The 25,932-nt window shown below is 40.6% G+C and overlaps 1 protein-coding gene and 1 pseudogene across 3 annotated transcripts; one reads left to right on the top strand and one right to left on the bottom strand.

Moving 5' to 3' along the window:
- The first annotated feature begins 3,163 nt into the window (after positions 1 to 3,163).
- LOC114763703 (long-chain specific acyl-CoA dehydrogenase, mitochondrial pseudogene) lies at positions 3,164 to 4,204 on the top strand (annotated as a pseudogene).
- A 2,908-nt stretch (positions 4,205 to 7,112) lies between these two features.
- Positions 7,113 to 25,429, bottom strand: lin28b (lin-28 homolog B (C. elegans)). Of its 3 annotated transcripts, XM_029002818.1 has the most exons (5): positions 23,085 to 23,222; positions 22,590 to 22,738; positions 13,843 to 14,030; positions 10,672 to 10,795; positions 7,113 to 10,584 (listed from the first exon to the last, which is right to left on the bottom strand). In XM_029002818.1, the coding sequence occupies exons 1-5, from the start codon at positions 23,092 to 23,094 to the stop codon at positions 10,510 to 10,512; spliced, it is 546 nt and encodes a 181-aa protein (XP_028858651.1). In that variant the 5' UTR covers positions 23,095 to 23,222; the 3' UTR covers positions 7,113 to 10,509. The 3 variants fall into 3 exon arrangements, with proteins under 3 accessions (XP_028858651.1, XP_028858650.1, XP_028858649.1); XM_029002817.1 differs by lacking the exon at positions 23,085 to 23,222 and adding an exon at positions 25,320 to 25,429 and having other exon boundaries at positions 7,113 to 10,795; XM_029002816.1 differs by having other exon boundaries at positions 7,113 to 10,795.
- Positions 25,430 to 25,932: the final 503 nt, after the last annotated feature.

The raw sequence follows: 25,932 nt of genomic DNA, 5'->3' as shown, positions 1-25,932 counted from the left end.
TTCCGGGTTTTTCCGGGTTTTCCAAACCCCCGTTGGTGCCACCGACTCGTCCCATATGTCAGATCGTAGGACTCGGGTCGCTAGCTTCAGCGGTTAGCCTCAGGGAGCCAAAAACGTGTTCCCGGCACGATAGTAAACGGTACTTTTTACACATTTTAACCCGATTTGTGGACGGGCCGTACAACCTACCAAAACAAAAAATATATCATACTCCGTTGTTTCTTTACGTTTGACGGTCTTCGCGTGGCGGTCTTTAACGTAAGACATGTTCTTTTTTGCCATTCCTAGCACAATAATAAATGGTCTGTCATGCTGACAGGCCCAAATCATCACCCATCTGCTTCTTTAACTGCTAGGTCACCACTGCCTCACCACTTCCTTTGTACTTTGTTTCTTTGTTGCATAGGCTTCTTTTTTTCTTCATTTACATTTACGCCATTTGGCAGATGCCCTTATCCAGAGCGACTTCCAACGTGCTTACCAAAAGTTACCATCGATGAAGAGATAATTTCCAGTTCACTAGGACCCCGAACTATGAATACAATCTTTTTATTCACTCTGTTGTAGATTCTGTACACAAGTTCGACAATAAGAAAGTTACAATTTAATCTAAATATTCTTTAAAGAGGAAGGACTTGAGCTGTCGTTTGAAGGTGCTCAGTGATTGAGCTGTTCTGACCTCGAGGGGAAGTTCATTCCACCACCGAGGGGCCAAGATGGAGAAGAGTCTAGATGAGTGTCTTCCTTTTACCTTCAGAGATGGAGGGACCAGGTGAGCAGTACTGGAGGCTCGGAGTATACGAGGTGCAGTGCGAGGTTTAATAAGGGCTGTGAGGTAGGATGGTGCTACTCCATGTTTGGCTTTGTAGGCCAACATCAGTATTTTGAATCTGATGCGTGCAGCTACTGGGAGCCAGTGTAGGGAACTTAGCAGAGGAGTGGTGTGGGAGAATTTGTTTGCACTTTACCTTTGTACTTTTTATTTTTTGTTAACCATTTGTTTTGGGTCAATTTAATTTTTTTATTTACAAGTTATTATTTGAGGTTTCATTTTGAAGTGAAAGCCTAGTTTAGGTACTGTTTGTTTCAAATAGAAAGTGCAATAAAAATGTGTTTTACCTAAAATAATTGTGACCAATAATTGTGATTACAATATTATTAAAAAACAGAAAGTGAAGTTTGTGAACAAACTTCGATTTTGGCTTGGAAAGCAATGAAAGTTGAAAGGATGAAGGGGAGTGAAACAATTGTTCAATTAGATGATTTTGTAAAATTGGCAAAATAGTATAAAAGAGAAAAAAAGTGAATCCAAAAACACTAAACTAAAAATGCTATCGGGGCGTAAAAATGCACAATGCGTCACATAAAATTAGGATGATGTTTGGAGCATGTTGAAAAATTAGCATCAAAACATCAAAAATGCTAACAGGATGTGGCCACAATGAGTCACATGAAATTTGATGATGATTGGACCATGTTAAAAATGAGCATATTAGCATGTTAGTATGTTAACATAAAAAATGCTAACAGGGCATGGCCACAATTCATCACATTATATTTGGTGACTATAGAAGCATGTTGAAATGTTAGCATATTAGTAGTGCTAGCATGTTAACATCAAAAAGCTAACAGGGCATGGTCATGATGCGTCACGGTAAACTTGGTGACGTTTGGACCATGTTGAAAAATTAGCATGTTAGCATGCTAACATCAAAAATGCTAACAGGGCTTGGCCACAATGACTTACGATAATTTTAGTGACTTTTGGGACATGTCAACTATTTTAATTGGATGGCTGAAAATTATACCATTGTTACTTCAATGGAAAGATGGCGGGGTGAAAAGAAGAAATAAAGGTGAAGGTCATTAGTGGAGAAAGGTTGACTGTGGTTGAATTGCATAGATTGGTTGAATGGATGAAATGTGTGGTTGTTGATTTGTGGGGAATGAGTGGAGAAAAGTTGACTGTGGTTGATGTGGTTACATTGGATGAATGGTAAAAATGGGTGGTGGTTGGAGGGCTGAAAGTGTTACCACTGTTGTAAAACACATGGGTCTGAAATGGAGGATGGAGGGATAAAAAGGGGAGTGGAGGATATGAGGATGAGGGGAGATAGGTTGATTGTGGTTGAATTGGTCACTTTGGATGAATGGGTGAAATTAGTGGAGGTTGGAAGGCTGAACGTGTGACCATTTACATTTAACTTTTACATTTAAGGCATTTGGCAGACGCCCTTCTCCAGAACGACTTACAATCAGTAGTTACAGGGACAGTCCCCCTGGAGACACTCAGGGTTAAGTGTCTTGCTCAGGGACACAATGGTAGTAAGTGGGATTTGAACCTGGGTCTTCTGGTTCATAGGCGAATGTGTACAGTGACATTAAAGAATACAGTGACATTAAAGAATACAGTGACATTAAAGAATACTTTTAGAATACATCTGCTGTAAAAGAAAAAACTATCAACTAGTGTAATGTTTCCTGTGTTTACCTGTGTCTGATTGTATAAAGCTGACCTGTTCGTGTCTGTTCACCATCGGGTCATTCTGCCTCCTGATGTCGTGCGAATGTGTCCTTCTTCATCGTCAAGTCTTGTCATTATCTCAGATCACGTGCCTTGCAATGCCAAAGGGTAAATCTTGTTGGTTCCCGATGCGTCCAATGACTTTTCTGCATGGTAGAGGAGCCAGAAACTGACTGGAGCGGCTTTAAGGTTCTTTAAGAATGTGTTGAAGAATGTGATGTTAAGATAAATATTTAAGTATTTAATTGTCATTTAAAAAAAATTGAAATGTTTTATAATACTGCTAAAGTACTTACCAGGGTGACTCATAATTTCCTGGAAAGCATGAAACAGAATAATGTTTATCATTAGCAAACAACTGATTTGCTTCAAAAGATGCATATACATCAAAACACATTGCCCTTGAGATAGGTCGTTGAACCACCCAAGGTACCCCAAGATGAACCCAAGACGCAAATGTAACATAACATGTTACCATTAACACAACCAAAAAAGACAACAAATTGGCCTTTGAATTTTACTTATTTTAGCAATCTTTCCTCCATGGTTAAAGCATTTATTGAATCGAGGTCCAAGAAAATACATAATTGGATTAACCCTAAAGTTGTCATTACTCCAAATATTTGCTTAGTTACAGATATGGACATTATTGCAAAACATCGTCATATCTACACACCAGAACACAATGAGTTCCGTGAAAGACTGCGGAATTTCTTTAATGAAGAATTGGAGCCATACCAGAGTCTTTATAAACTGGACAAATATGGGACATTTAGCAGGAGTATGTTTGAGAAGGCTGGCGCTGAGGGACTCCTGGGTGTTAGCCTGCCCAAACAACATGGAGGGACTGGAGATTTCAGGTTAGCTGCTGTGCTCTGGCAGGAGCAGATGTATGCAGGCTGCATAGGGCCTGAATTTCCAGTGCATTCAGATATAGTTATGCCATACATCACCAAATATGGCAGTGAAGCACAGATAAAGAGATATATTCCAGATATGCTGGCTGGAAAATGTATTGGTGCCATTGCACTAAAAGAACCTGAGATTGGGAATGTAATGAAGGACATAGCAACCCAAGCCATCAGAACTGAGGACGGCTGGATGCTAACTGGAATTAAGACTAAAATCCCTAATGGTTTAATATGTGACCTGGTGATTGTGGCTGCGGTCACCAAACCAAACGCAAACTCAGTAGAAGATATGATCAGCCTCTTCCTCGTGGAGAATGGTAATCAAGGCTTCATTAAGAGTAAAAAACTAGAAAAGCCTGGTCTGGAGGCCGAGAACATAGCTGAGAGTTTATTTTTTGACTATGTCTTTTTGCCCGAGGATGCTCTGCTTGGAGAAGTTAATAAAGGCTATAGTTACATCATGGAGCAATTACCAATAGAGGACCTGTTGCATGCAGAAAAGACTATGGCTTCTTGTGAGTTCACTTTTGACCACGCACAAAGACGTATAATGAAGAAAAGGGCATCTGAGATGGTACACACAGTTGAGCAAATTAATAAGAAGCTGGCACATTTACGAGACCATATCAGTGCCACCAGAATGTTTATAGATGGATGCATATACTCACACATTATTAAAACGCTGGACGCTGACACTGCATCTAGAGCCAGAGATATGGCAAAAAGGGTACAGGATTATGTCTACCGTGAATGTATCAAGCCTTGGTGAATATAGAAGGTATAAAAGGAGGGACCCAGTGAAACTTGAAGCCATGAAGACACAGCTCAACACCATTAACCAGAATGGCAGACCAAGAAATACAAAATTGTCACGTTGGCTGGACATGGCGAGGAAGGAGGACGCATACGCACAACGTCACAGGACAGGGGTTTAATACGTAATGCACGCAACAAGGGAACATCACCACACAATGACTTGACGCGAACAGGATCGTTTTATACAATCACGATCAGAGAACATTACACGAGACGAACATGAAACTCTGGTCCGAACTCCAGACCCGGAGTAACCCCTGCAGGAACAAAAACTCTAAAAATGTATAAATAAAAATATTCATTCTGTGGCAGTTATGTAGTAGTACACGAACTGTAAACGTAGAATAACCAATATACAGTATAATAAGTTCTTATAAACACAAATATACAAAGATTATTCATACGGGTGTACTAAAGTGCAAATGTGATATGGGAGGGTCATGGTGATGTGAGATGAAAAAATCTGTTCTTTTGTTGGCTGGTCCTAGTCTGCATGGTGACATAAATTACACAGATGTCGATGTATACTCATCATATATTATTCACACTGCCTTATGCATTGCAAAGAAAACTATTTTCATGAATTAGAAATCTAAAAACAATTTCCGCATCAAACAGTATGAAAATTTACTTATATTTCACAATAATCTACAAAGACTGTTGGCCTACACATCAAAACAACTGGATGAATTGAACTTCTTTTGGTCTATGTTGACCAGTTCCACTGAATAGTGGTGATGACCGGCGGAGGTCTTGATCATTTGTAGCTCTGTGGCCCTGCTAGGTACTGGGGTACTCTGTCTTGGCCCCTCGGTGGTGGAATGAACTTCCCCTCGAGGTCAGAACAGCTCAGTCACTGAGCACTTTCAAACAGCAGCTCAAGACCTTCCTTTTTAGAGAATATTTAGAGTACCGTGTAACTTTATTATTGTCTGACTTATGTATAGAAACTACAGAGTGAATAAAAAGATTGTATTCATAGTTGGGGGTCCTAATGAACTAGAACTGATCACTTCATCCATGGTAACTTGAAAGCACGTTTTAAGTCGCTCTGGATAAGGATGATCAGGGAAAACAGGATGCTCCTGAGGTTTTTTTAAGTTTTTTTATTTTTTGCAAAAACATCAATTAAACTTTTTTCCCTTTGTCATTATGGGGCATCGTGTGTATGAAAAAAAATAAAGAAAAAATGTATTAATTTTCATTCTTAATACAGGTGATTTTGGAAAAATGATGTGCTGTGAAAACTTTATGCTTTGGGGCTGCTTTTCTGCAAAGGGACGACTGATGTGTATTAAGGATGGGATGAATGGGGCCATGTATTGTGAGATTGGGCAAAAACCTCCTTTCATCGGTAAGAGCATTGAAGATGAAACGTTCCCAAACACACCACCCGTTAAAACTTTGTTGTACTGTCTGTTTAATCTACTGTCTGAAGATACATTTCTGTGCTCCAACCCCTCTTCTCTCTGGCATTTCCCCCTGGGTGGTGGACTGCTGGTCAGCCGAGATGATGGGGGCCTGGGTCTTGAGCCACATTCGTCAATAACAAACATTAACAAACCAGCTGTTGGGCCAATGGGAAGCCAGTACATGGTTCATTGCTGAGGTCTAATATGTGAGAAAATAGGAACTTTGTAGAAAACTCTTGCATTCTGGATCAGCTGAAGAGGTCATATAGCCTTCAGTGGAAGACCAGCAAGTTAAGTTAAGTTTAAGTTTAACAAGTTAAGTTTAAAGATGACCATTTACATTTAAGGCATTTTGGTAGACGCCCTTATCCAGAGCGACTTATATGCTTCCATGTTACCATCAATGAAGTGATCAATTCTGGTTCAATAGGACCCCCCAACTATGACTAGTTTGTTTTGTTTTTTTTTATTCACTCTGTTGTAGTTTCTATACATACAATATGAAAGTTACAAGTTAATCGAAATATTCTCTGAAGAGGAAGGTCTTGAGCTGACCAGAGACTGTAACTGTGACATGAGCCTGGTCATGGGGCGCAGTTGGTGCAGAAGCGAGAGGAGAAGTCCGGGAACATGGTTTGTCTGCACGTTGGAGCTGGACTCTAGAGAGGGAGGGGGACCATGAGCGGACGAACTCAGGAGCATGGTGCAGCCTGGGGTTTCTCTCCAAGGCAGGAGGAGGATCACTTGGCAGACAAAGAAGCAGGTCCCACTGGTACATGTAGCAGAATGCAGCAGGCTGGGAAATGGTCAGACGAAAGCGGTTGGCAACAGAAGAGGCAGATGTGTCGAAGGCAGAGATGGGAGAGTAATTGGTTGGGACTAGCAAGGATAATCCAAAGGGAGTCATTTGGGGCAATCGGTCATCTTGAAAAAGGGGTGGGCAGATTTAGAAGGCTTACTGTAGCATGATTGAATTAATCGATGCATTCGCACCATTCAATATGGCGGTCAGTGTTTTAAACAGAACGCTGACGTCTCACCTGTTCACTTCCGGGTCCCCAGCCGTGCAGTTTTTTTGCAGTTGCTTTCTATCATAGCAGTACAGTGGCTTTGTCCTGTATAATCTATGTCTTTGATATTTAAGTATTTTACCCATTACAGGAAAAGGAAAACAACGATGGAAAGATTTTATGATAAAATATGTTTAATGTAAGACAGTTATTCTTAAATCAACAGTCACATATAAAGACAATAAACATATATGAGTTGCTATGCTCTAAGCATTATATAAGAAGCAGTCAGTGCTTTGAACTCAAGGCAAAATGTACATTTAAAAAATACATATAACCTTTTTTGAAATGTTACTGGCCATGATCAGTTGAGAAATTTGTAACATACTGAAAATCCAGGAACAATATTTTGGTTAAAAAAAAAAAAAACATTTCCCCATTTTGTTTTTAATTAGCATGAACATTTCAGATTAGATCAAGGAATATGATTTTGCTGGTTATTTATCGACTGATCAGAATGTTAACATGAATCCTTGTCTTTGGCTTGTTTAATTATAACATAACATATGCCTTGGTACTGTGTGCTTAAAACAATAGCCAATTCACCATAATTATACAGATTGCTGAGCATAGAGTTAATAGTTTGTGTCACACACCATTAGCCATACCTTGGTATATCTGATTTTAATGTAACATGTCATATGTGAAGAGGAGAAAGACTCCCAACATTCAGAATATCACAGCAAAAGAACTAATAAAATATTTATTATAAAGGTTTTATAGTAGCTTAAGTTAAAGGGTCATTTGTATTATAAAAAAGTCCCATCACTAGAACTCGTACCAAATCTATAAATTTGCTGTTACATAATTAAGACACAGAAATTTTTGTCTGTTCATACACAGCACCACCCCGGGGGTTAATCTATTTTCCGAATCACTTTTATATAATATATTGCTTAATTAACACCGCACTTATGCGCTAGAGAATAACTGGAGACAACAATGATTTTTCAAAGAAACAAGGTATCACAACACCCAAGTGGCAACATCAAATGAGGTCAGCGCGTATGCAGTCATCCAGAAATTCATGTAATTTGCAAATGTTTACGTACATACAGGCGCTGGAAAAAAGAAAAGGTTTTCACTGTTTCTCTGTGACCCTGAAGGAAAACGTGGTCTGAGTCCAAAGAATAGGATTACTGTGATGAGGTAGATGCTTGCTGTAAAAGACTGATGATGAAAGAGAAAAAAGTAAAAATCTAGACACTTTAATAAGAACTAAATATTACAAAATAAGACAGAAGATAAATTGCATGACTACAACTTAAGAGGTAGTTACTACTATCAATATGAATAAGTACACGTGTAGATACTATGTGATGGTTCAAGAAAAAAAAAAAAAAAGGTTAATTCCCTGAGAGAAGTTCATCCTGAGATGATTGAGAAGATTGTGGGAAAGATTATTATTATTTTTAATACATCATAGACAACCATCTCTCATCAAGGTTGGTCTGTGCTCTTTCTGTAGTTTGGTCTTTCTGTTCTCTCAGATTGTTTTTTGCACTTAGATTAAATACACACATATACACACACACAAAAAAAAATAAAATAAAACCACAGCCTGCGTTGAACTTTCTTCATTGTCAAGTGTCTGGGAATGCCAAGACCTGTCTCAAACGTACATACCAAAAATACACGATCTAATTGTTATCTACACCATGATCCACAGATAACCAGAGATAACGGCATGACATCTGATTCGTCAAAACATGAACGAATAGAAAAAAAAAAAAAAAGAAAATTACCCACAATTATATCATCGGTAAGTAAGCTCTTCTTTTACCACATTCAATATCGTCAAAGAAGAATTGTCACATCATTAGTAAACTCTAGAAGCAAATTCAAGTCATACAAAAAGCAGCACTCGCTGTTTCTACAAAATGTCACCAAGAAAAAAAGTCATCTTACCAAAAAATTAAGACCACTTTAGGAATGCAATGGGAAACAGGTGTGTTTTCAGAATTTTAAAACATTTCCACTGTAGTTCGTTAAATTTGTTGCTACCAGAGGTGGACATGTTGGTCACTATACGCAAGTTTCTCTATTTTACTTTTTGTTTATAAGTGGATAAAAAAGTAAACAGGTCACAACTGAAAAACATCTGGGAAGTGAAAGTGAAATGATTGTCGTTGTGAAACACTTCAGCGCAGCACACGGTGACACAGTGAGATGTGTCCTCTGCATTTAACCATCGCCTTGGTGAGCAGTGGGCAGCCATGATAGGCGCCCGGGGAGCAATGTGTGGTGATGATGGTACTATGCTCAGTGGCACCTTGGCAGTTCGGGATTTGAACCGATTAGGAAAGCTGCAGATACGCTGATTCCAGACAGGCCCCCATACCTGGCTTCTTGGATGCAGGTATCTGCCTTTGTAACTACTACCTCTTATTATTTATATATACACTTCATCATTAATATAATTTTATCATATGCTATTAACCATCCATATATTATTAACATACATATACATTTATGCAATGGTACAGCCTGTAAGTATACAGGCACAATCCCAAATCTAGACTTGGATACAGTGCACTTTTTGTTATATTTTTAAGTTATTGACTAGATTTTTCCATTTGTTCAATAGTTACATGTTTTATGAACATAAAGGAGTTTATAAAACAATTGTAGGTTTGGTTTTTTTTCCATTGACTTACTGTACATTTGAAATGCAATGCACTGCACTATATTGAACTTACATCTGCCCTTTGTTTACCACACAAAGTTTTGTATTTCCTATATTTTAGAACAAATTGGAAAATGTTTAATACAGATATACACTGCAAGTAATCACATTCAAAGTATGAGGGAATAGACTGGTTAAAATGTTAAATACCCTATCTTATAGACTTTATTCATTGCAAAAAATCCTTAAACGGTCCGAACTGCAACTACACTAAGATGAATTTCTAAATTAGAAAATGTGGATAATTTATTTTTCAAAATCTTATTAAAATGTATTAATTATTCGTATAAAATGTTAAGGTGAACTTTAGGCTATAAAAGATTTGATTTCATAGTTGTTGGTAATGTATGAATTTTAAATGAGGTTTTGAGAACATTTGTAAGCCACGCACTTCATAATACTACATGAGAAGAGTTTTCCGTATTTTGGCTTAGAGTTGATTTCACACTAGAGCGGGGAATGCAATATATTGATGGTGCATGGCCTACTGCTGGGGATGGGGGGGATGTGGTTCTCTGCGAAATCTGTATTATACAAGTATGGCTTACTATCGCTGCTACTATTGTTAGTGGAGATTAAATAGAATATTTAGGAAATCATGAGGAATATGGTCCAATGGGGCTATGTACTGACTAGATGTTTCATGTACACAGTTCCTTCTTTCACACACGTCTGTATATAACTGTACTCATCCAGATGCATGATTAAACACAACATGGGCAAATAACTGAGGATAACATTAACAGAACCACAAAACATTCATTTCACAGGTCCGCATCCCGTGATGGGAATCTAGCCATAGCTGCACGCGTGAAGAACGGGATCTCCCCTTGTACATGAGAGAGAGGTAGAACATTGTTTGCCCAGGTTTCCAGGACTGAAACAAACAGCTTTAAAGGTGCTATGTGCAGCCAATGGTCCTTGGGGATGACGAACCAACTTATATTACTGAACAGCAACCAGCAGCACTTCCAAGAAAGGTGTCGTAACCAGTAACTTCACACACATAGCACCTTTAAATCTGTACCTCAGCAGATCAACAGAGTTCAGGCTGTAGCTTTGAAGGACAGAGCCAGAAAGAGTCCGAAGCTCAGGGCTTCCTCCACCGCTGCTGGGAGGAGGTGGCCCGCTGTGGCGGCTCATCCCCAGGCGGGGGACTGACCTCCTGTGGTGAAGAACATGGCCTATCATCCTCTTCCTGGGGCACAGGGAAGGGGGTGTGAGGGTCCTGAGAGCTGGAGGTAGATGGTACCTGTGCCTTGTGGGGACATTGTGCCACCATATGTGTGATACTCTGACAGTAGTGGCACTTCTTTGGCTGGGGTGGCAGTCTACACTCCTTGGCGTGATGGTCCAGACCTCCACAGTTATAACACCTGGGGGTATAAATGAAAAAATTACTATCAGCACACCTTTTAGTGAATACAGTACTTGGTCCATAGGAAGCTGTAGAACATTGAGAAGCTTGTGAAGGTCTGGGTGGATTTATTGTGATTTTTGTTTTATTATGTTAAATCTTTTTAGTCTATTCTATTTAATTATTCTATTGAATAATTAAAGGGATGTCTGTTGTGAACCACTTCTCCAGATATAGCTGTATATAACAGTATAGCTGCAAAAATAGTATATATAAAAACAAATAACAATAATAATAATAACAACGATAAAATCTTAAATTTTGTTCCAACAAAGTCCACTAGGTGGCAGCAAATTGTCACCCATTAAAACTATGGCAAAGCCAGAGGAAAAAAGGAATATTAAAAGAAAACTACTTTCACAAATCAGTTTACTCACTTTATTGTGTAGTGTTGCTGCAAGAATCAATAATGTGTGGATATTATATTGGCTATTTTCTTTCATACCCTGGCCTTTCCTATTATTATTTATTGGTCTTCTCCTTACATTAAACATCTTTCTGAGCTTCCCTTTCATCTCTTTCTGATGGTCGATAATTGCTCCTCTAACCTGGGTATTCTGAAGCAACATAATATGAATCATAAAATTACACATAAGAACCAACCAATTTCAGGAATGCTGAAACAGATAAATAAATAATTATTTTTAAGAGCATAATACACCCTCTATTTATTTATTTAAAGAAAACCATCCTACTATCTAATTTTGTGGTCTCTATAATTAGAACTAAATGAAAGGATACATTAATAATAAGATTAATGATAGAATGATAGGATAATCTAATCTTCATCATAAACAGGAGGGAAGTGTAACATGAAAATCATTTCATATTCTTTAATGCATAATGGGAACATGTTATATTCTTTGTTAAAATGAAAGGCTTTGACCAGGTTTAGTGGGAGACCTTGTGGGTAACTAAGGATCTTCCTGTTGCCACGGTAATCCCTGGGCATGGCGGCAGCTGACTGCTAGGATGACATTAGGCTGATCCTAAATATAGAGGGTCTCATTTCTCCCTGCCACACAGGAAACACTCCATCGTGGCTTCTGGCTCTGAGCATGGGTGGTTTCAGCTTCATCAAGCACTGTGTGGACATGGGGACCTACGTTGTGTGTTTCTGGCACGTCGGGTCACAACATTTCTTATACAAAAACAACAAAAAAAAGTTTTGTTCTGAAATTTGACCATTTCATTATAGCATCTAACGTTTTTTTTTCACGCTGCTAAACTTGATCAGCATTTCATCCTTTTCAGTCTGACAAGTGCATCTGCAGAGCAGCATGTAAAAATGATAGCCTAGAACCCACAGGTGGCTGCACTGAGCAGTGGCTGTGCAGGAGCAATACTTTTAATGCATACTGGCATCATGTTCATTAAGGTTTATGAGCAAATTAAGAATAAGACATGTTTGCTTAAGTGAGCCTTAGATGATTAACTGTGAAACAAGTTGTACTTGTGTTCCTTTTAAAGGAGGATTTATATTCAACTGACTCCAAAGCACAAAAGTATTCTGCTTAGCCTTGAATAAAATTAGTATTTGTAGATGAACATGCTCTATTTTCTAACATCATAATTCAGAATAAGAAAAGCAAACGGAAACTCAGAACAATTAATTAACTTTGTTTATAATTCTGCATAAGTCTTTCACAATTCCGTACATATAGATAAGATTCTTGTAGCCGTGGCTACACAGGCTATTCGGTGTCAGTTCACTGTGATATAAATATTACAAGGAGCTATATGGGTATGTTTAAAAAATGTGTCAAATGTTGAACTGCTAATTAAAGGAAATGCAATATGAGGTGGTATCAGTCAAAAATATTTCATTTGTAGTACAATTTATATACATTAGCATAAAGTGAAAACAACCATATATATAACACACCTAAACTTTAAAAAAAAAAAATTCTAAAACTTAAATGAACAGAACAATAGCTCAAGAGACTAATAATTACATTTTTTAAATAAAGAAAGATGGGGAAAACATACAATGTAAATTTCCATTCTGCTGCCTAAGTAGGTGTGTGTCAAGGAATATAAATGAAGGCAGACTTTAAATGTAGCGGGAATGAAGACGGGGGGGGGGGTTCACCGTCATTTTATAATCAGCTATATAACCATAGCAACAGTCATATGCTCGTGTAAAGTGATTGCCTCAATCAATTTCAGCCTAGAATTTTTTTTATCACTGATAAGGATGCATTATCCTGTTCATTGAGGGCGTCTGACAGCCATCCAGGAGGTTGGCTCCCCATCAGTTCCCCTCAGACGACTTTAATGAATTCAGTTTTCATTTTATTTAAAGATTGAAAGCCTTAAAAATCAGGATTCTTAAAATGCATATACATTAAGACACAAAACTGTGTTTACAGCCCAAACAGAAGATACCCATCTTAAAGCCATTTGAAAGCAGGCATCGTCATCATTTTCAAAATGCCACCAAGTGCACCGCTATGCGCAAATTGTGGGGCTCGTCCGCGAGTCAAAGGAATCCTCACAATTTACATAAATAGATAAGCGAAGAAAGAATCACTTGGTAGTTATATATATCTTGAAGAAAAGAAACAAACTACCATTTTCTGTTAGTGAGTAATTATTTGTCATCCAGAAAGCAATCTGGTGTTGTGTTTTATAACCAAAGTTTATAATGGGAGGAGCTACACAATAAACTTAATAAACCAGATGAATGACAGCTACGTCCTCGTTCTGGATGATTTCAACCCATGCTTGTCAGAATGACACATGTGCAAACATCATATTCCTTTCTTGTTTTCTCTATTTCATTTGTGGAAATCCTACACTAGCACACAAGTCCCAGCCAGCCTAGCACGTAGTGCTGCGCTTAGCAGAGGTTTGAAAATAGAGCCCTGTGTCACCATAGGCATGGAGGCTTCTTAAAGTTCATATGTTAAAGGGATAGTCCTGGATTTTGATTTCCAGCATGATCGTCCAGCCACCGGTCTCTCTGACAGTTATGAAGTGCTGAAGGATGAGGTCTCCACTCACCGGTCTCCCTTTGGTCTGCGTTTCAGGAGAGGAGCTTTCCCTCTGGGTCTCCTCTCGCTGCCGGCACAGGGTCCCCCGCCTGGACCGGTCACTCGCAGTGCCTCCAAGCCCTTGGAGGACTTTTTAAAGGTAAAATCCACAGGCTCACCTTCCTTCAGGCTGCGGAAGCCCTCCATTACAAGCTTGCTCTGTGTTTAAACGAAGAAACACAGACTGGAGTGAGCAAAGATTTTTCTTGGTTCTTGTGATTGATCCAATTTATTTATGCCATTTATGTATTGTATTACTGTTGTCTCATCACTACTTTGACCATTTGACAACATTTGGCCTCCTCCTTTTAACAAAAACACAAATAATCAACCAGTAGACCAGTAGCCTCCATCAGTTAAAACAAATTAGGCTGGAAGGGATTTAGACTGGAAGCAGGTTAATCCTCTCCAAGTTCTAATTTAACCTTTTTCTGAGAAGAAATCTTTCAGAGCATTATGACCGCTGTTTCTTTTCCATACAGTTCAGCACAGTCCGCGCCCTTCTAAACAAGCATCCTGAATCATATTTAGCTCTGTAAACCTCACTCAGCCTCTCTCATTATTATTACCCTGATCACTGACATAGCAGATATGAGAGCAAAAAGAAACCCATACAGAGTCTCTTTAGAGCAGCACTAGGGCAGCAGCGTCTGAGCAAACAAGGCTGAGACTGGAGAGCTTCTCAGTACAAACAGATTATTATGAGAGCGTGTCCCGATTCTGAAGCACTCACATTGCATCTCGCAAGACAATATTTCATGGTTTGATTATTTACACACACACAAAAAGAAAAAAAAATATTTTCTAGTTAGGACAAGAGCAGACTTCAAAAGAAAACTTTTAACAGTTGTTTCCAACATGTCAGCCTTTCATACAATTATTGAAACAAGCTATTTATTCATTTTATTGATAGTAATAAATAGTAAAGAAATATGTAATTGATTAAAAACCATAATCAAAACTATGCAGCAAAAATTACATTTATATAACACAGTAAATTCAAATAGCAAAAGGAAAAAATTAATGATAATATGATTCATATTTAGGATCTATGTATGTCTTATACCACTGTTATGCAATGTAATGACAGTACAGTGTTTGTTCACATTCATGCATGAAAGATGATATAAAAAGCTATTCAAAAATGCTTGTCTGATTTAAATTAGAATGTTCTGGAAAAATATTGAAATAAACATTGTATTTTGAAGTATTCTTTTCATGCATTTATCTATTCACACCTATGGGTTTGTAGTTTTAATTCCATGTAGCTTCTTCAATGTTTGCCAGTGGTGTCTTGAACTCACGACAGCTCATCTTTAGCAACATTACGTTTCGGCAACAACACCACTTAAATTAAAGAACAACCAGATGGCATCAGGGTGGGGCAGCCTGTCTTTGCCTGATCCGTGCTTGGCTGTAGGAATGTGACCCATGACATCCTGAAGAAGCATTCAGCCAGCGCCACATACAGGGGGGAGTATGAGCTGCTCCTCACCCTCACAATGAGTCAAACCACAAACTCGCAGAAAATGAGCTATAAGGGCAGAATTTCAAACAAAGAGAGCATCAGATTCATGCAGAAAACTGATTCGTGTTTAGGTGGAAATTGATTAAAACTGTGTCAAAACTTCGTTTTTCTCAATTGGGCTAATTTTAATTTAAAACATGTATACAGTAACCATTTAAAATTATAAAGGACAACTTAATTAACTACATTCCGCTATAAATCTTAAATAAGTAGTCAAGCCACACAAAAAAACAATTAATATCACAGAATAATCTAATTTTGTGGTAGAAATAGAAATCAGATATTTAAAAGATTAAAATGATTAATTTGTCAAATACAGTCCAGTATAATAATAATAAAAAAAAAAGGTCTTGCTGTAAATGTTTGTTTTAATGGAGACAGCGACACTGACAATTTAATTAATCCAATTCAAATATATTATTTTTTCTCCAAAGATCTGTAACTTCATAATTGATACCCCAATTGTATTAGTTTAACATCAGATTAACTAATGTAGAAATTAGATCATTTAAAAAGATTGATAGAATTTATTTTCTGCCAGAAAAAGTAATATTTAGTATTCACCATTTGATATTATTTATTTAGCATACTGCAATTATTTAAGTATGTAAACAATTTCTTTCAAAAGCCAAAAGCAGTTTAGAACTTTTATTTATAGTCAGGTAATTTTGTTAAGTAATTTGAAGTTTTTAATTCCTTGTAAAAATTAACTAATTTATTCATTTCAAAAGAAATGAACATCCATCCGTTTCAGAATAAAATTCAGTAAAAAGCAAAATGTTTAAAATTTAGAAGCCTAATTAACTATATACTATGTACAATTTTAAAATGGAATTAAAGGAATCAGCTGATACGACTTTAACAAAATGTCCTTCTGCGCAACAACAAAAATTCAGTTCAACAAATTCTGGCGAAACCAGTGACGGCAGTCTGAATTAAAAACAACAAGGCGGTTTGGTTTTTTAAAAGAATCTTGTTGAGCCGCACGTTTAGTGGGTTTCTCTCGTTTGAGGAAGCCGACTGCAGTCAGCCAAAGGGAGGGAGCAGCCATGTTGGATGTTTTGGTTTGGGATGTGCCAGGAGAAAGGAAGGATTAGCAGGACCAAAAGAGAGCAAAGGATTCCTGGACTGACTGGGAGGGGGTAGAAACAGGGACTGAGACGGACAGGAAGAAAGAAGACACCTCTGGCTAATTTAAACCAGGGGAAAGTGGAAAAAGTGCCACACAATCAGAGAAAATGGTACAGAACCAGACAATTTGAATTTTAAAATACTGATTCATGCAGAAACATGCATGCAAAAACAATTTTCAAACAAATCTCAAAATGTTCTGATCAACTGACATTTCTTGCAACAAAAAACAATAATGTAAAGTCACAAAGTGTCATTGGTGACATTTTTATTTACATATATTTCAACCACATTAACATAAATCGCCAGGGATAAATAAATAAAATCTTTTTTTTGTATTTTGTTAAAAAAAAAAAATGGAATATAGCTGCATAAACCCATAATCCTGACCAAACGTCAAGGGGGGGGGAGACATTGTGGATGGAGCAGTTTCCTATTTCTTTACAATAACCCTCTCATTTTGGTACTACGCAGAGCGTCTGAGCTACATGTGGAACCATATGGTGTTCCATCTAGCAGCGTTTAAGGATAAAAGGTTTCTTTAAAAAAGGGCGCTTTCCCACAGGAACAAATGAAGACTTTTCTTTAAAAGTGACACATGGGTAAAATTATACTTTTTTTCCTTTTCTTTTTTTTGGCCCAAGCACAATTTTAAAGGATCCTCAACAGCGTGGCTTTTTTGTTTAAATTATTTGAGGTAATGCTCTGAAAACTGATAGAAACCTAAAACTCGAACAGTGAGTCACCCATTCCTCATCATAAGAGCTTTCAGAGTAATTGGTAACAAATGATCAAAGTGCGCTCAGATGCAGGGCTCACGGTAGTTCGCAGGAAGTTCCTGGCCAAGCACGTCATTGCTCCATGACCGCAGCTTCTTGCCTTTCCAGGTCAAAGTTCACAGACGTTCCACAGTCAGCCCGAGCCTCTCTGATCATGCTATACAAACTCAAAACATTTCAGGGGGGAACTCTACCCTGGAATGCATCCTGGGTAGAGAAGCAAAGAACGTTCATGTTCTCAAAGCATTCTAGACAGTTCTACACCCAGTGGAGAGTTCCTTACTTCCTGTAGAACCATTTAAAAAGGGTCCGAAATTCTTAGAACCCAGACAAGTTCCAACACTGGCCACATCTCCAAGAGAACTGGTTCTCCACAGGCAGCATAGACCGCGCCCTCTTTATCCCTACACTCCAAATGATGACTTTTAACTCCCTTGGAACAGCAATGATGTGTTTTAAGGTGAGCAGAAGCCTTTCAGCCAACGAAAGAACACAGAACCAATTAAACAATGGACGTATGTACGCTGCCTAGGTCCTGTGTAGATGTGTGGATGTCGGCTCTGGCAATTTGTGGGTCAGGAACCTGGTGTAACGTACTGCTCGTGGACGAAGGTTAAAGCAGGGCACGAGGTGGGTGAGGAAACACGAGGCGGGGGGAGAAAAGACTGGAACAAATAATGAACTAAGTGAAAAGCGAGGGATTGCTGCGAGCACGAACGAGTGCAGGGCCACAAAAAGACAGAAGGGGGAAGAAGGAATTTCACTCTGTTGATTGATCACCAGGAAGGAACAAAACCCTGTTTGATCGAAGCTCCTTGGAGGTCAAGGGGTGGGAGCTCACCACCTTAGTTCTGCATTGCACACCCCCACCCGTCAACCAATGGTTGGGTCCAAAAGGCTGCCATTACTCACAACCTACAGAGTCACAGGAAGACACACCAAGTAGGAATGTTCCAACAAAGTGTGAGTGTCTGTGTGACAGAGGGAGAATGAGTGGGTTTTGACTCATTTGGTCTTGTGTGGGAACTTCCCCAAAATGAATGAACTGGTGAATGAAACGGATTCAAGAAGAGGGGACGATAACACCCCCCCCCCCTCCGACTTGTTACAAGTCGTGCTTAATCACGATTGTTATGGTGACTCCCTGTCCAATCAGGGCAGTTGGAGCAGAAGCCATGAGACAATCGGACTAAGGTGCCATTAAACCAGACCACCGTTAAGCACAGGACGTTCTGAGTGGCCACTGCAGGGTTACGGTTGCCAAAGTGTCCTAAACAGGAAGTACATAAAAGAGGGAGATTGAGTGAGCCACCAACAAACCAAACCCCATCGCTGTGACACCCCAAGCCCTCCTCCACACATTTTCATTATCCGGGCCAACCTCCAACCCCTGCGCAACCCCCCACCCCCATCAAACACTTAAGAGCCTTCCAGTTTCCTCTCCCCCACTGCCCCCAAATTAACAACATGCACCGCCAGCGGCAGCCATGCCAGCACTCATATTTGATCTGCCAGGAGATACTATATCACTCAACACCAGCTATTCACGTCTGCTGAATTAATCACAGAGTATAAGGTGGTCACGAAAAAAAGCAACATGCACCAAGCGTAAAGAAAAAGGCAAAAGTGGTCAAACTTTTTAAAAAATTTTACTTTTTTTTTTACTCAAAAATAAAATTCATTTTTTGTTTTCTTTCGCTATTTTCAAATACAATAAAATACACTATTGCTGAACTTCATTTTACTGCATAATGTCACTAATAAATACTTGGGTTTGCTAGAAATAATTGTTCACTTGAAATGATTTACCCTAGTTTTTTGCTTAAATGTAAGGCAACATGCCATAAGAAAATTTATAAATTCAAATTAAAAATTGCTACATTTGTTTTGTAACAAATGTTTTTTGTTTCAAAAATGGCAAATGTTTTGTCAAATTACATGAGATAATACTACTGGTAACAGTAAAATATCTGTTTTAAAAAATAAAACATGTTAAAAAAAAAAAAAAAACATCTATTCACATAACAAGGCAGTGAGCGTGGGGGCAAAATAAAAAAAATGGCTACAGTCATTCTTATCACCTCAACCAAGGTGCAGTCTTCAATTACATGTCATTTTTACCTTATATGGGTGACTCCTGGGGGGCTCGTGACATAAAACTTTTCTCCCCCCCCTTTGATTTCTGAGGGAAAAAACTGGAGCCCTTCTGCAGTACAAAGACAAGAGCCTGATACTCACTATCTAGTGCCAGAGAGGGGTGGAGCCCTGCATGCCAAACGGTGAAACGGACCAGAGGTTAATCTCACTAGGGGCCCACTTTAACCTCACCAACACACACACACACACACACACACACAGACACACATGAACATACAGTATGAAAGCTACAAAAATCTGCATTAGCCAGTAAAACAAAAACAGACCAAAAGGCAGAAGAGTTATGTATAACAAAACCGACAGCAAACGAAAGTGCAACGAAAGCACCCGGCACCAGATAAGCAGCTTGGGCTGGAGGCCAAGCCAGCTCAGCTCAGGACAGAAACGTTCCGAGATGATTACCGAGAAGGGGAAAAAGTAGCCAAGTAGCCCGCCCCCTTTTTGTCTTTAAAGAAATTCCTCTTTTAAGGAATGCCCGAGGAGGGCACATACCCCCAACCCCCACACCACACACACGTTCTAAAACTCACACGTTCACTTCCTAGGATGTACTGAGGATATGTGGGTGACAGGACAGGGGGTTGTGGGATAGGTGGAGGAGGCTGTTCTTCTCATGCCTGCCACTGAACGCTGCTGCACATTCGTGTTCCAGAACATTCTTTTCTCAACACGCCACAAGCTGTTCCATCTAGAACAGAAATATTTATAACGTTGGGGGCGTCAGACAAAGAAAACAAAATGTTGGCGACTTAAAGAAAAAAAGGAGGAGCTTTGACTTGCAAAAACAGGACGTCGGATAGTGATGATAGTAACCGGCAGGGAGGGAAATAACAAAAGCATCTCACACACCTGGTCCAGGAACAGCCACCGTGAGTCAGACAAGACCTTTCCAAAGCTCACTATCTCTCGCTTTCACTGCATCTTCCTCTTTCTGTTCCTCCTTTTGCCAGACACACAGCTGACGACATGCATATAGGTTAACCGCTGCGCCAGCGTGCAGGTCTGCTAGCCTGTAAGCCGCCCCGGATCACAACCAGGACCAGGACAAGGCAGGTGATGGGAAAGAGCATGGAACACACCCAATTCAGGTTTTTTTTTTTTTTTTTGCACAAAGCGAGGGGCATTAAAAGAGAGCCTTAAATTGCTTTGCCTCAAAAGATTGAGGCAATTGTTCATTTTATATTGGGTTTAACAGTCACACACATAGAAAAGCAAAAAGAAAAAGATACAAGAACAGGTAAATAGTCTGGATTGCCTTATTTGACAGTCTCTATTTATGCATATAAATACAGAAAACAATACATATACACACGTATTCATGCATATACAACTCTATGTTCATATCTTCCTATGTTCCAGTCCTCAACCAAAATAAAAAGTCCATTTGTTCCATTTCTCATGACACTGTTCTTCCTTAATTCTGATCTTGTAGGTCAATACCTGGCTTGTACCATCGCTTTGTAATCCTTTTTTTTTTTTTTTTTTTTTTTTACAGGCTGCTAAAATAATTCTAAACAAATATTTATCTTCTTTTAACACAACTGCTCCTGTCATATCACCAAGATATGACAACAAACAATAGTCATATGAATACTCTCCTGAAACCTTACAGTGTAGGGACAGAAACAAAATACATTCATTGTTCCGCATTGTCTCCAGAATGGCTCCTAATTTTTTTTTAGGAGTGACAAAGAACCGTACTATAATTTTCCAACAGTGCTCTCTCCAAATATTGGATGATGATGTACATTGGTTTAGTATTTGGAAGCAGTTCATATTTTATTGTTGTTTTCAGTGAGATTTAAAGGACTGAATATTTAAAAAGCCGTCCGTTAGTACACCAAATGCTACACCACCTCCTGTTAATGGGGATTTATGTTCGTGGTGTACGGCTGATGTACGGTAAAGTGAAGTGAAGTGAAATGATTGTCGCATGTGATACACAGCAGCACAGCACACGGTGCACACAGTGAAATTTGTCCTCTGCATTTAACCCATCACCCTGAGTGAGCAGTGGGCAGCGGCCAGGAAGCAGTGTGTGGGGAGGGTGCTTTGCTCAGTGGCACCTCAGTAGCACCTTGGCGGATCGGGATTAGAACCGGCAACCTTCTGATTACGGGGCCGCTTCCTTAACCGCTTGGCCACCGCTGCCCCTGCCACTGCATAGGGCGACATGTTAAGTTTATCGGTATCCATGCATGAGCCGTGTGCAGGATGTACAAAATGAGCCAACATGAAACATCTTCAGTTTACACACCAAAATGTTCGCGGTCACGTCATTGCAACACAAACGTACGAGTTGAGACGAGCAAAATTAGTTGACCTTTAAGATTTTGTAAAACCAAGAAATGGCAACCAAGCTGCTACCGAATATCAAACTACCAAGCAGTGTTCACGTCGCTTTGCCCTTCTTCTTACCGCCTCTGCCAGATCACGTTCAATTCAAATATAGATTATGAGGAGACTGTCACTTATCATTAGTAAATAGGCAGTATCTGCAATTCGCCCATTTCCATGAAAGCATCTATAGAATGACTCATTCAAAAGCCATGAATAAAAAACTTATTATAATAATGATCATCATTATTTTAAAGTGTCGATTGTGGGACCTAACCCAACATGATTTCCAACATAATCCCCATTCTCGGGACAAAAGCCTGTAATACCTTGATCGTAAACTAGCAACAGGTCAAGAAGAGGCCTTCAAAGGCTTCAGCATGAACCGGAAACGGATCCACGCGGCCTCGCCCCGGGCACCGTCTCAGCCGAACTGGTTCCGGGCCACGCGTCTTTCATACCGACGACTGAACGTCCTAACTTAAGGTGGAAAATAAATTATAAATAAATAAATAAATAAAAGACATTTTCGCACCCCGCTAAAGCAGCTAGGCGGCCTCCACGCGGGACATTCCCACTCTGTTAGCCCGGACTGGAGTTTGTTACTGAGGGGTGGCGCTTTAAGAAAGCTCCTTTTCTTTCTTTTTTTTTTTTTTTTTTTAGGGGGGGGGGACTATTAAATTGCACGTGACTAGAAAGGCGACTCGCGGGCGCGCGCGCGTATGTAAATAAGCGCGTGCCCGACCACATGGCCGGCGACGGCGACAGTCCTCCCGCGAAACTCACTTGGTGCACGAACACGTCCAGCGGCGGCTCCACCGGGCCTCCGTCCCCGCCGGTCAGCGAGATGAAGCCGAAGCCCATCCGCACGTTGAACCACTTGCAGTGGCCCGAGCCGCAGCGCGTCGCGGCGGGGTCTTCACCGCCACCACCTCCTGCCGGGGGGAGGACACAGGAGAAAAAAAAAAAAAAAAGTCACCCTCCCTGTCAGCTCTGGCAACGCCAACACAAAAGCACACCCACTTAAAAAAAAAAAAAAGTTATTAAAAATAATTATAAAACGCATCAGTCGGAGCCCATCCGAGCCCGACCAGACCCCCGCCGCCACCTCCTTTTCTTACGAAACTCAAACGGCAGGTGCACACGCACGTAAACAACGCGACGTGCCCGTGGGCGCGGAGCTCCGCCACATGGGAGCAGCAGCAGCAGCCAAAAAAAAATCACATTTAAAAAAACAAAAAAAAAAAGTGGGAGAGAAATTGGAAATACGAGCGGCGGGACCTTCGGCCATGTTCCCCCGCCGAACGTCCCGTCAAAAAGCGTCTCCCCGCGGCTTCCAGCAGGCGGGGGTTCAGCTCGCATGGTACGGCGCCCCGGATCCCCTCCGATATTTTCTCATCTTCGCTCCTCTCTCTCTCTCTTTCTCTCTCTCTCTCTCTCTCTCTCTCTCTCTCGCGCGCGCGCTTCCCCCTTCTGTCTCGGGAGCGCGCACGTTTGTGCCCCCCCCCCTCGTTCCCTCCCTCGCGCTACCGCCCCCCCCCCTCTTGCTCGCCCCCGGCGCGCCCGCTCTCTCTCTCTCTCTCCGCGGAAGCACACGTGACCGTCAATTACGTTTACGACGTTTTTATCGGCGTTTTCCGTTCGTCGGTATGTTTGATTCTGACGCTCGTCACGTTCTGCTTTCGCGGAAATTCTTTTATTGCGCAACGTCCATCGGGCGGCGGGGAGGAGGTCGCTCCGTGCTCCCGTGGAAGTTCTCCCCACCTGCTTACCGGGGCTCGGCGCTCCACGCGTCTCGCTTCTCTATTTAAATGGACGATAATGAATTGAATACGTTTTTTTCACGATTTAAACCAGTAAAACTGTATTTTTATGTAGTTATATAGCAGCAGAGGTGCTGTTTACACCCCGTCTCGCCCTCCACCCACCACCTGTGCTGGTACCGTGGAGTGTGTGTGTGTGTGTGTTTTGTGGGGGGGTCGCAGCTCTTGAATACTAATGAAGTTAGAAGGGGCTCCGCGTCATTTTCTTATTTATTGGTAGTCATTATTTCATTATAACTCTGGAGGCTGTTTAGGGGGCGGGGTCGGGGTAGAGAAAGCCCCGCCCCCATCGACCGGAATTCACATGCGTTACCCCCCCTGCCCCCAACGCGACCTCACCAGTACCCACCCCCCGCAACAAGAGCCCTGCCTTATGCGGATTGGCCCCCGGCGTGTGAAACTAGTTCTGCCTTCCCTGGTCACCATTACATTCACCATCATCATCACTTGTCCCCGGTTGATCCCTGCAGGAAGTTAGAGGAGGGCGGGCCGTGGGCTCATCTGACCCCGAACAAAGCGCGCGTGTGGGGGATAATTTTATTGTTATTATTATTATTTTGTTCGGGTGAAGTATTCCAGCTATGAAGCCCACGCACGGTCACTCGCGAAACCCACGTCGGCAAGAACCGTGCAAAACATCCAATTAAAACGGTTTTTATTAATCAATCAGGTCGGAGCCCCGGATCGCCGCAAGCGGTGAGTTACTGTCCTCCGGTTTCTTTCATCATCATCATCATCAGTATGTTCCATCGTTTCTGACCACTGAACGATTCGACGCCGTTCGGCCTTTCGATGCGATTTTGAAGTGGGAGAGACGTCCATCCTTTTTTCCGGAGGGGGGGGGGGGGGTGATTAACGGCGTCTGTTCGTTACGTTGTCGTCGTCGTGGATGTAGACGAACGAAACACACGCGGTGAAGAAACTTTAGAACTTTCCAGAATATTGTTCATCCCAGGAAGCTGCAGTCATGCAATGGCGACACAAATAAAAATTCTACAGATATTAATTCTACTTGTTTAAACAAGGGCCATTTTTACAGATGCATTAGAAAAATTATTAATTTAATGTTTATTTAAATATTCATTAAAAACGTTAAGATATTTTAATTTGTTGAGTTTGGAACCCCACTTCTGGACACCAGGTCGTGAAGACGCGCTGCTGTTGAACAAAGGAGGGTTTTCCCGCGTGGAAAGTCACCCCAAACACACGCGTGACAAACTCAAACTATCGGCAAAACCAGAAAACGAGGCGCTTCCAAACGAAATAAGGCGAAACCGAGTCAACATTTAACTTGGTTTAGTCGGAAACTAATGTTTAAATTTAAAATGAAAAGTTGAGCGCGACGTTTCCCGCGTGGGCGTGGGGCCTCGACCCCCATCAGGTCGTTTTCCTGAGTTGTCGCCAGTTATTAGGATGAATACAGGACGCAAATACAAATGTGAAAAGTTTCGGCGCGTGACGTCAGCGAGCGTCGCACCTTACGCGTGACGTCAGACCGAAGGCTGTTTATTTATTTGTTTGTTCGGACTCGCTGCGCTTTTTTTTTATTATTTTCGATCTGCGTTTTGTGCTCATCTGTCGTAGAACCTGTGTAGGTTTTTTTGGGGACAGAACCCCGAAGTACAAGTTACGAAGTACCAGATAACGATCACACGATCAAAAGACGAGTAAGGACGACGGAGCTGCAACTCACCTGGCATCATGCGACAGTCCCTTCCTGTCGCCGCCGTCGCTCTGTCGTTCTGTCGCTGCGGATTGAAGGAATTTTCCGGCCATGAATATTTGATCGGGGTTCAGTAATCGGAGATGAAGTCTGCGTGTGGCTGTTTACACTCGTGTCAGGGGTGTTGGGGTGAAACGGGGACACGCGTGACGTCACCCTGCTTATTTAGGGTGACCACGTGCATGGGCTTAATTGGTTTACCTCCAAAATGACACTCAAAGTTTTGGGGTCATTTAGGAAGAAATGACAAAAAGAAAAACCAGTCATTGTCCAAGTTCGAAATGATGATGCTGATGCACTAGAACCTGTGTTAACAAGATTTATTTCTTATTAAATCATTGAAAAGAGTTTTCTGATAATGAATTGAGCTTTTAATGTGTCAGACTTGGGTTAACGAACGCCGCATCATTCCACTGGAACGCAAGGCTAATTAGTGGCGAAAAAGTTCCTCTCTACATGTATGCAGATATTCCATCATCGACAGACATTTCCAGCAACATAAAGACATAAATGTCCATTTGATGTCTCTTTAATTTACTCATTTGTACTATAGGGCATTTTCTAAATTTCATAATTTGAATCG

The sequence above is a fragment of the Denticeps clupeoides genome, chromosome 14 (assembly GCF_900700375.1).
Source record: "Denticeps clupeoides chromosome 14, fDenClu1.1, whole genome shotgun sequence".
Classification (NCBI taxonomy): Eukaryota; Metazoa; Chordata; class Actinopteri; order Clupeiformes; family Denticipitidae; genus Denticeps; species Denticeps clupeoides.
This window is presented reverse-complemented; position numbering and strand designations above follow the sequence as displayed.

Coding starts and splice junctions, on each gene's coding strand:
- lin28b (XM_029002817.1), bottom strand. Junction 14,031..22,589: donor TGGACGTGTTCGTGCACCAA/GTGAGTTTCGCG, acceptor GTTTAAACACAG/AGCAAGCTTGTAATGGAGGG. Junction 10,796..13,842: donor CGCAGACCAAAGGGAGACCG/GTGAGTGGAGAC, acceptor TTATACCCCCAG/GTGTTATAACTGTGGAGGTC.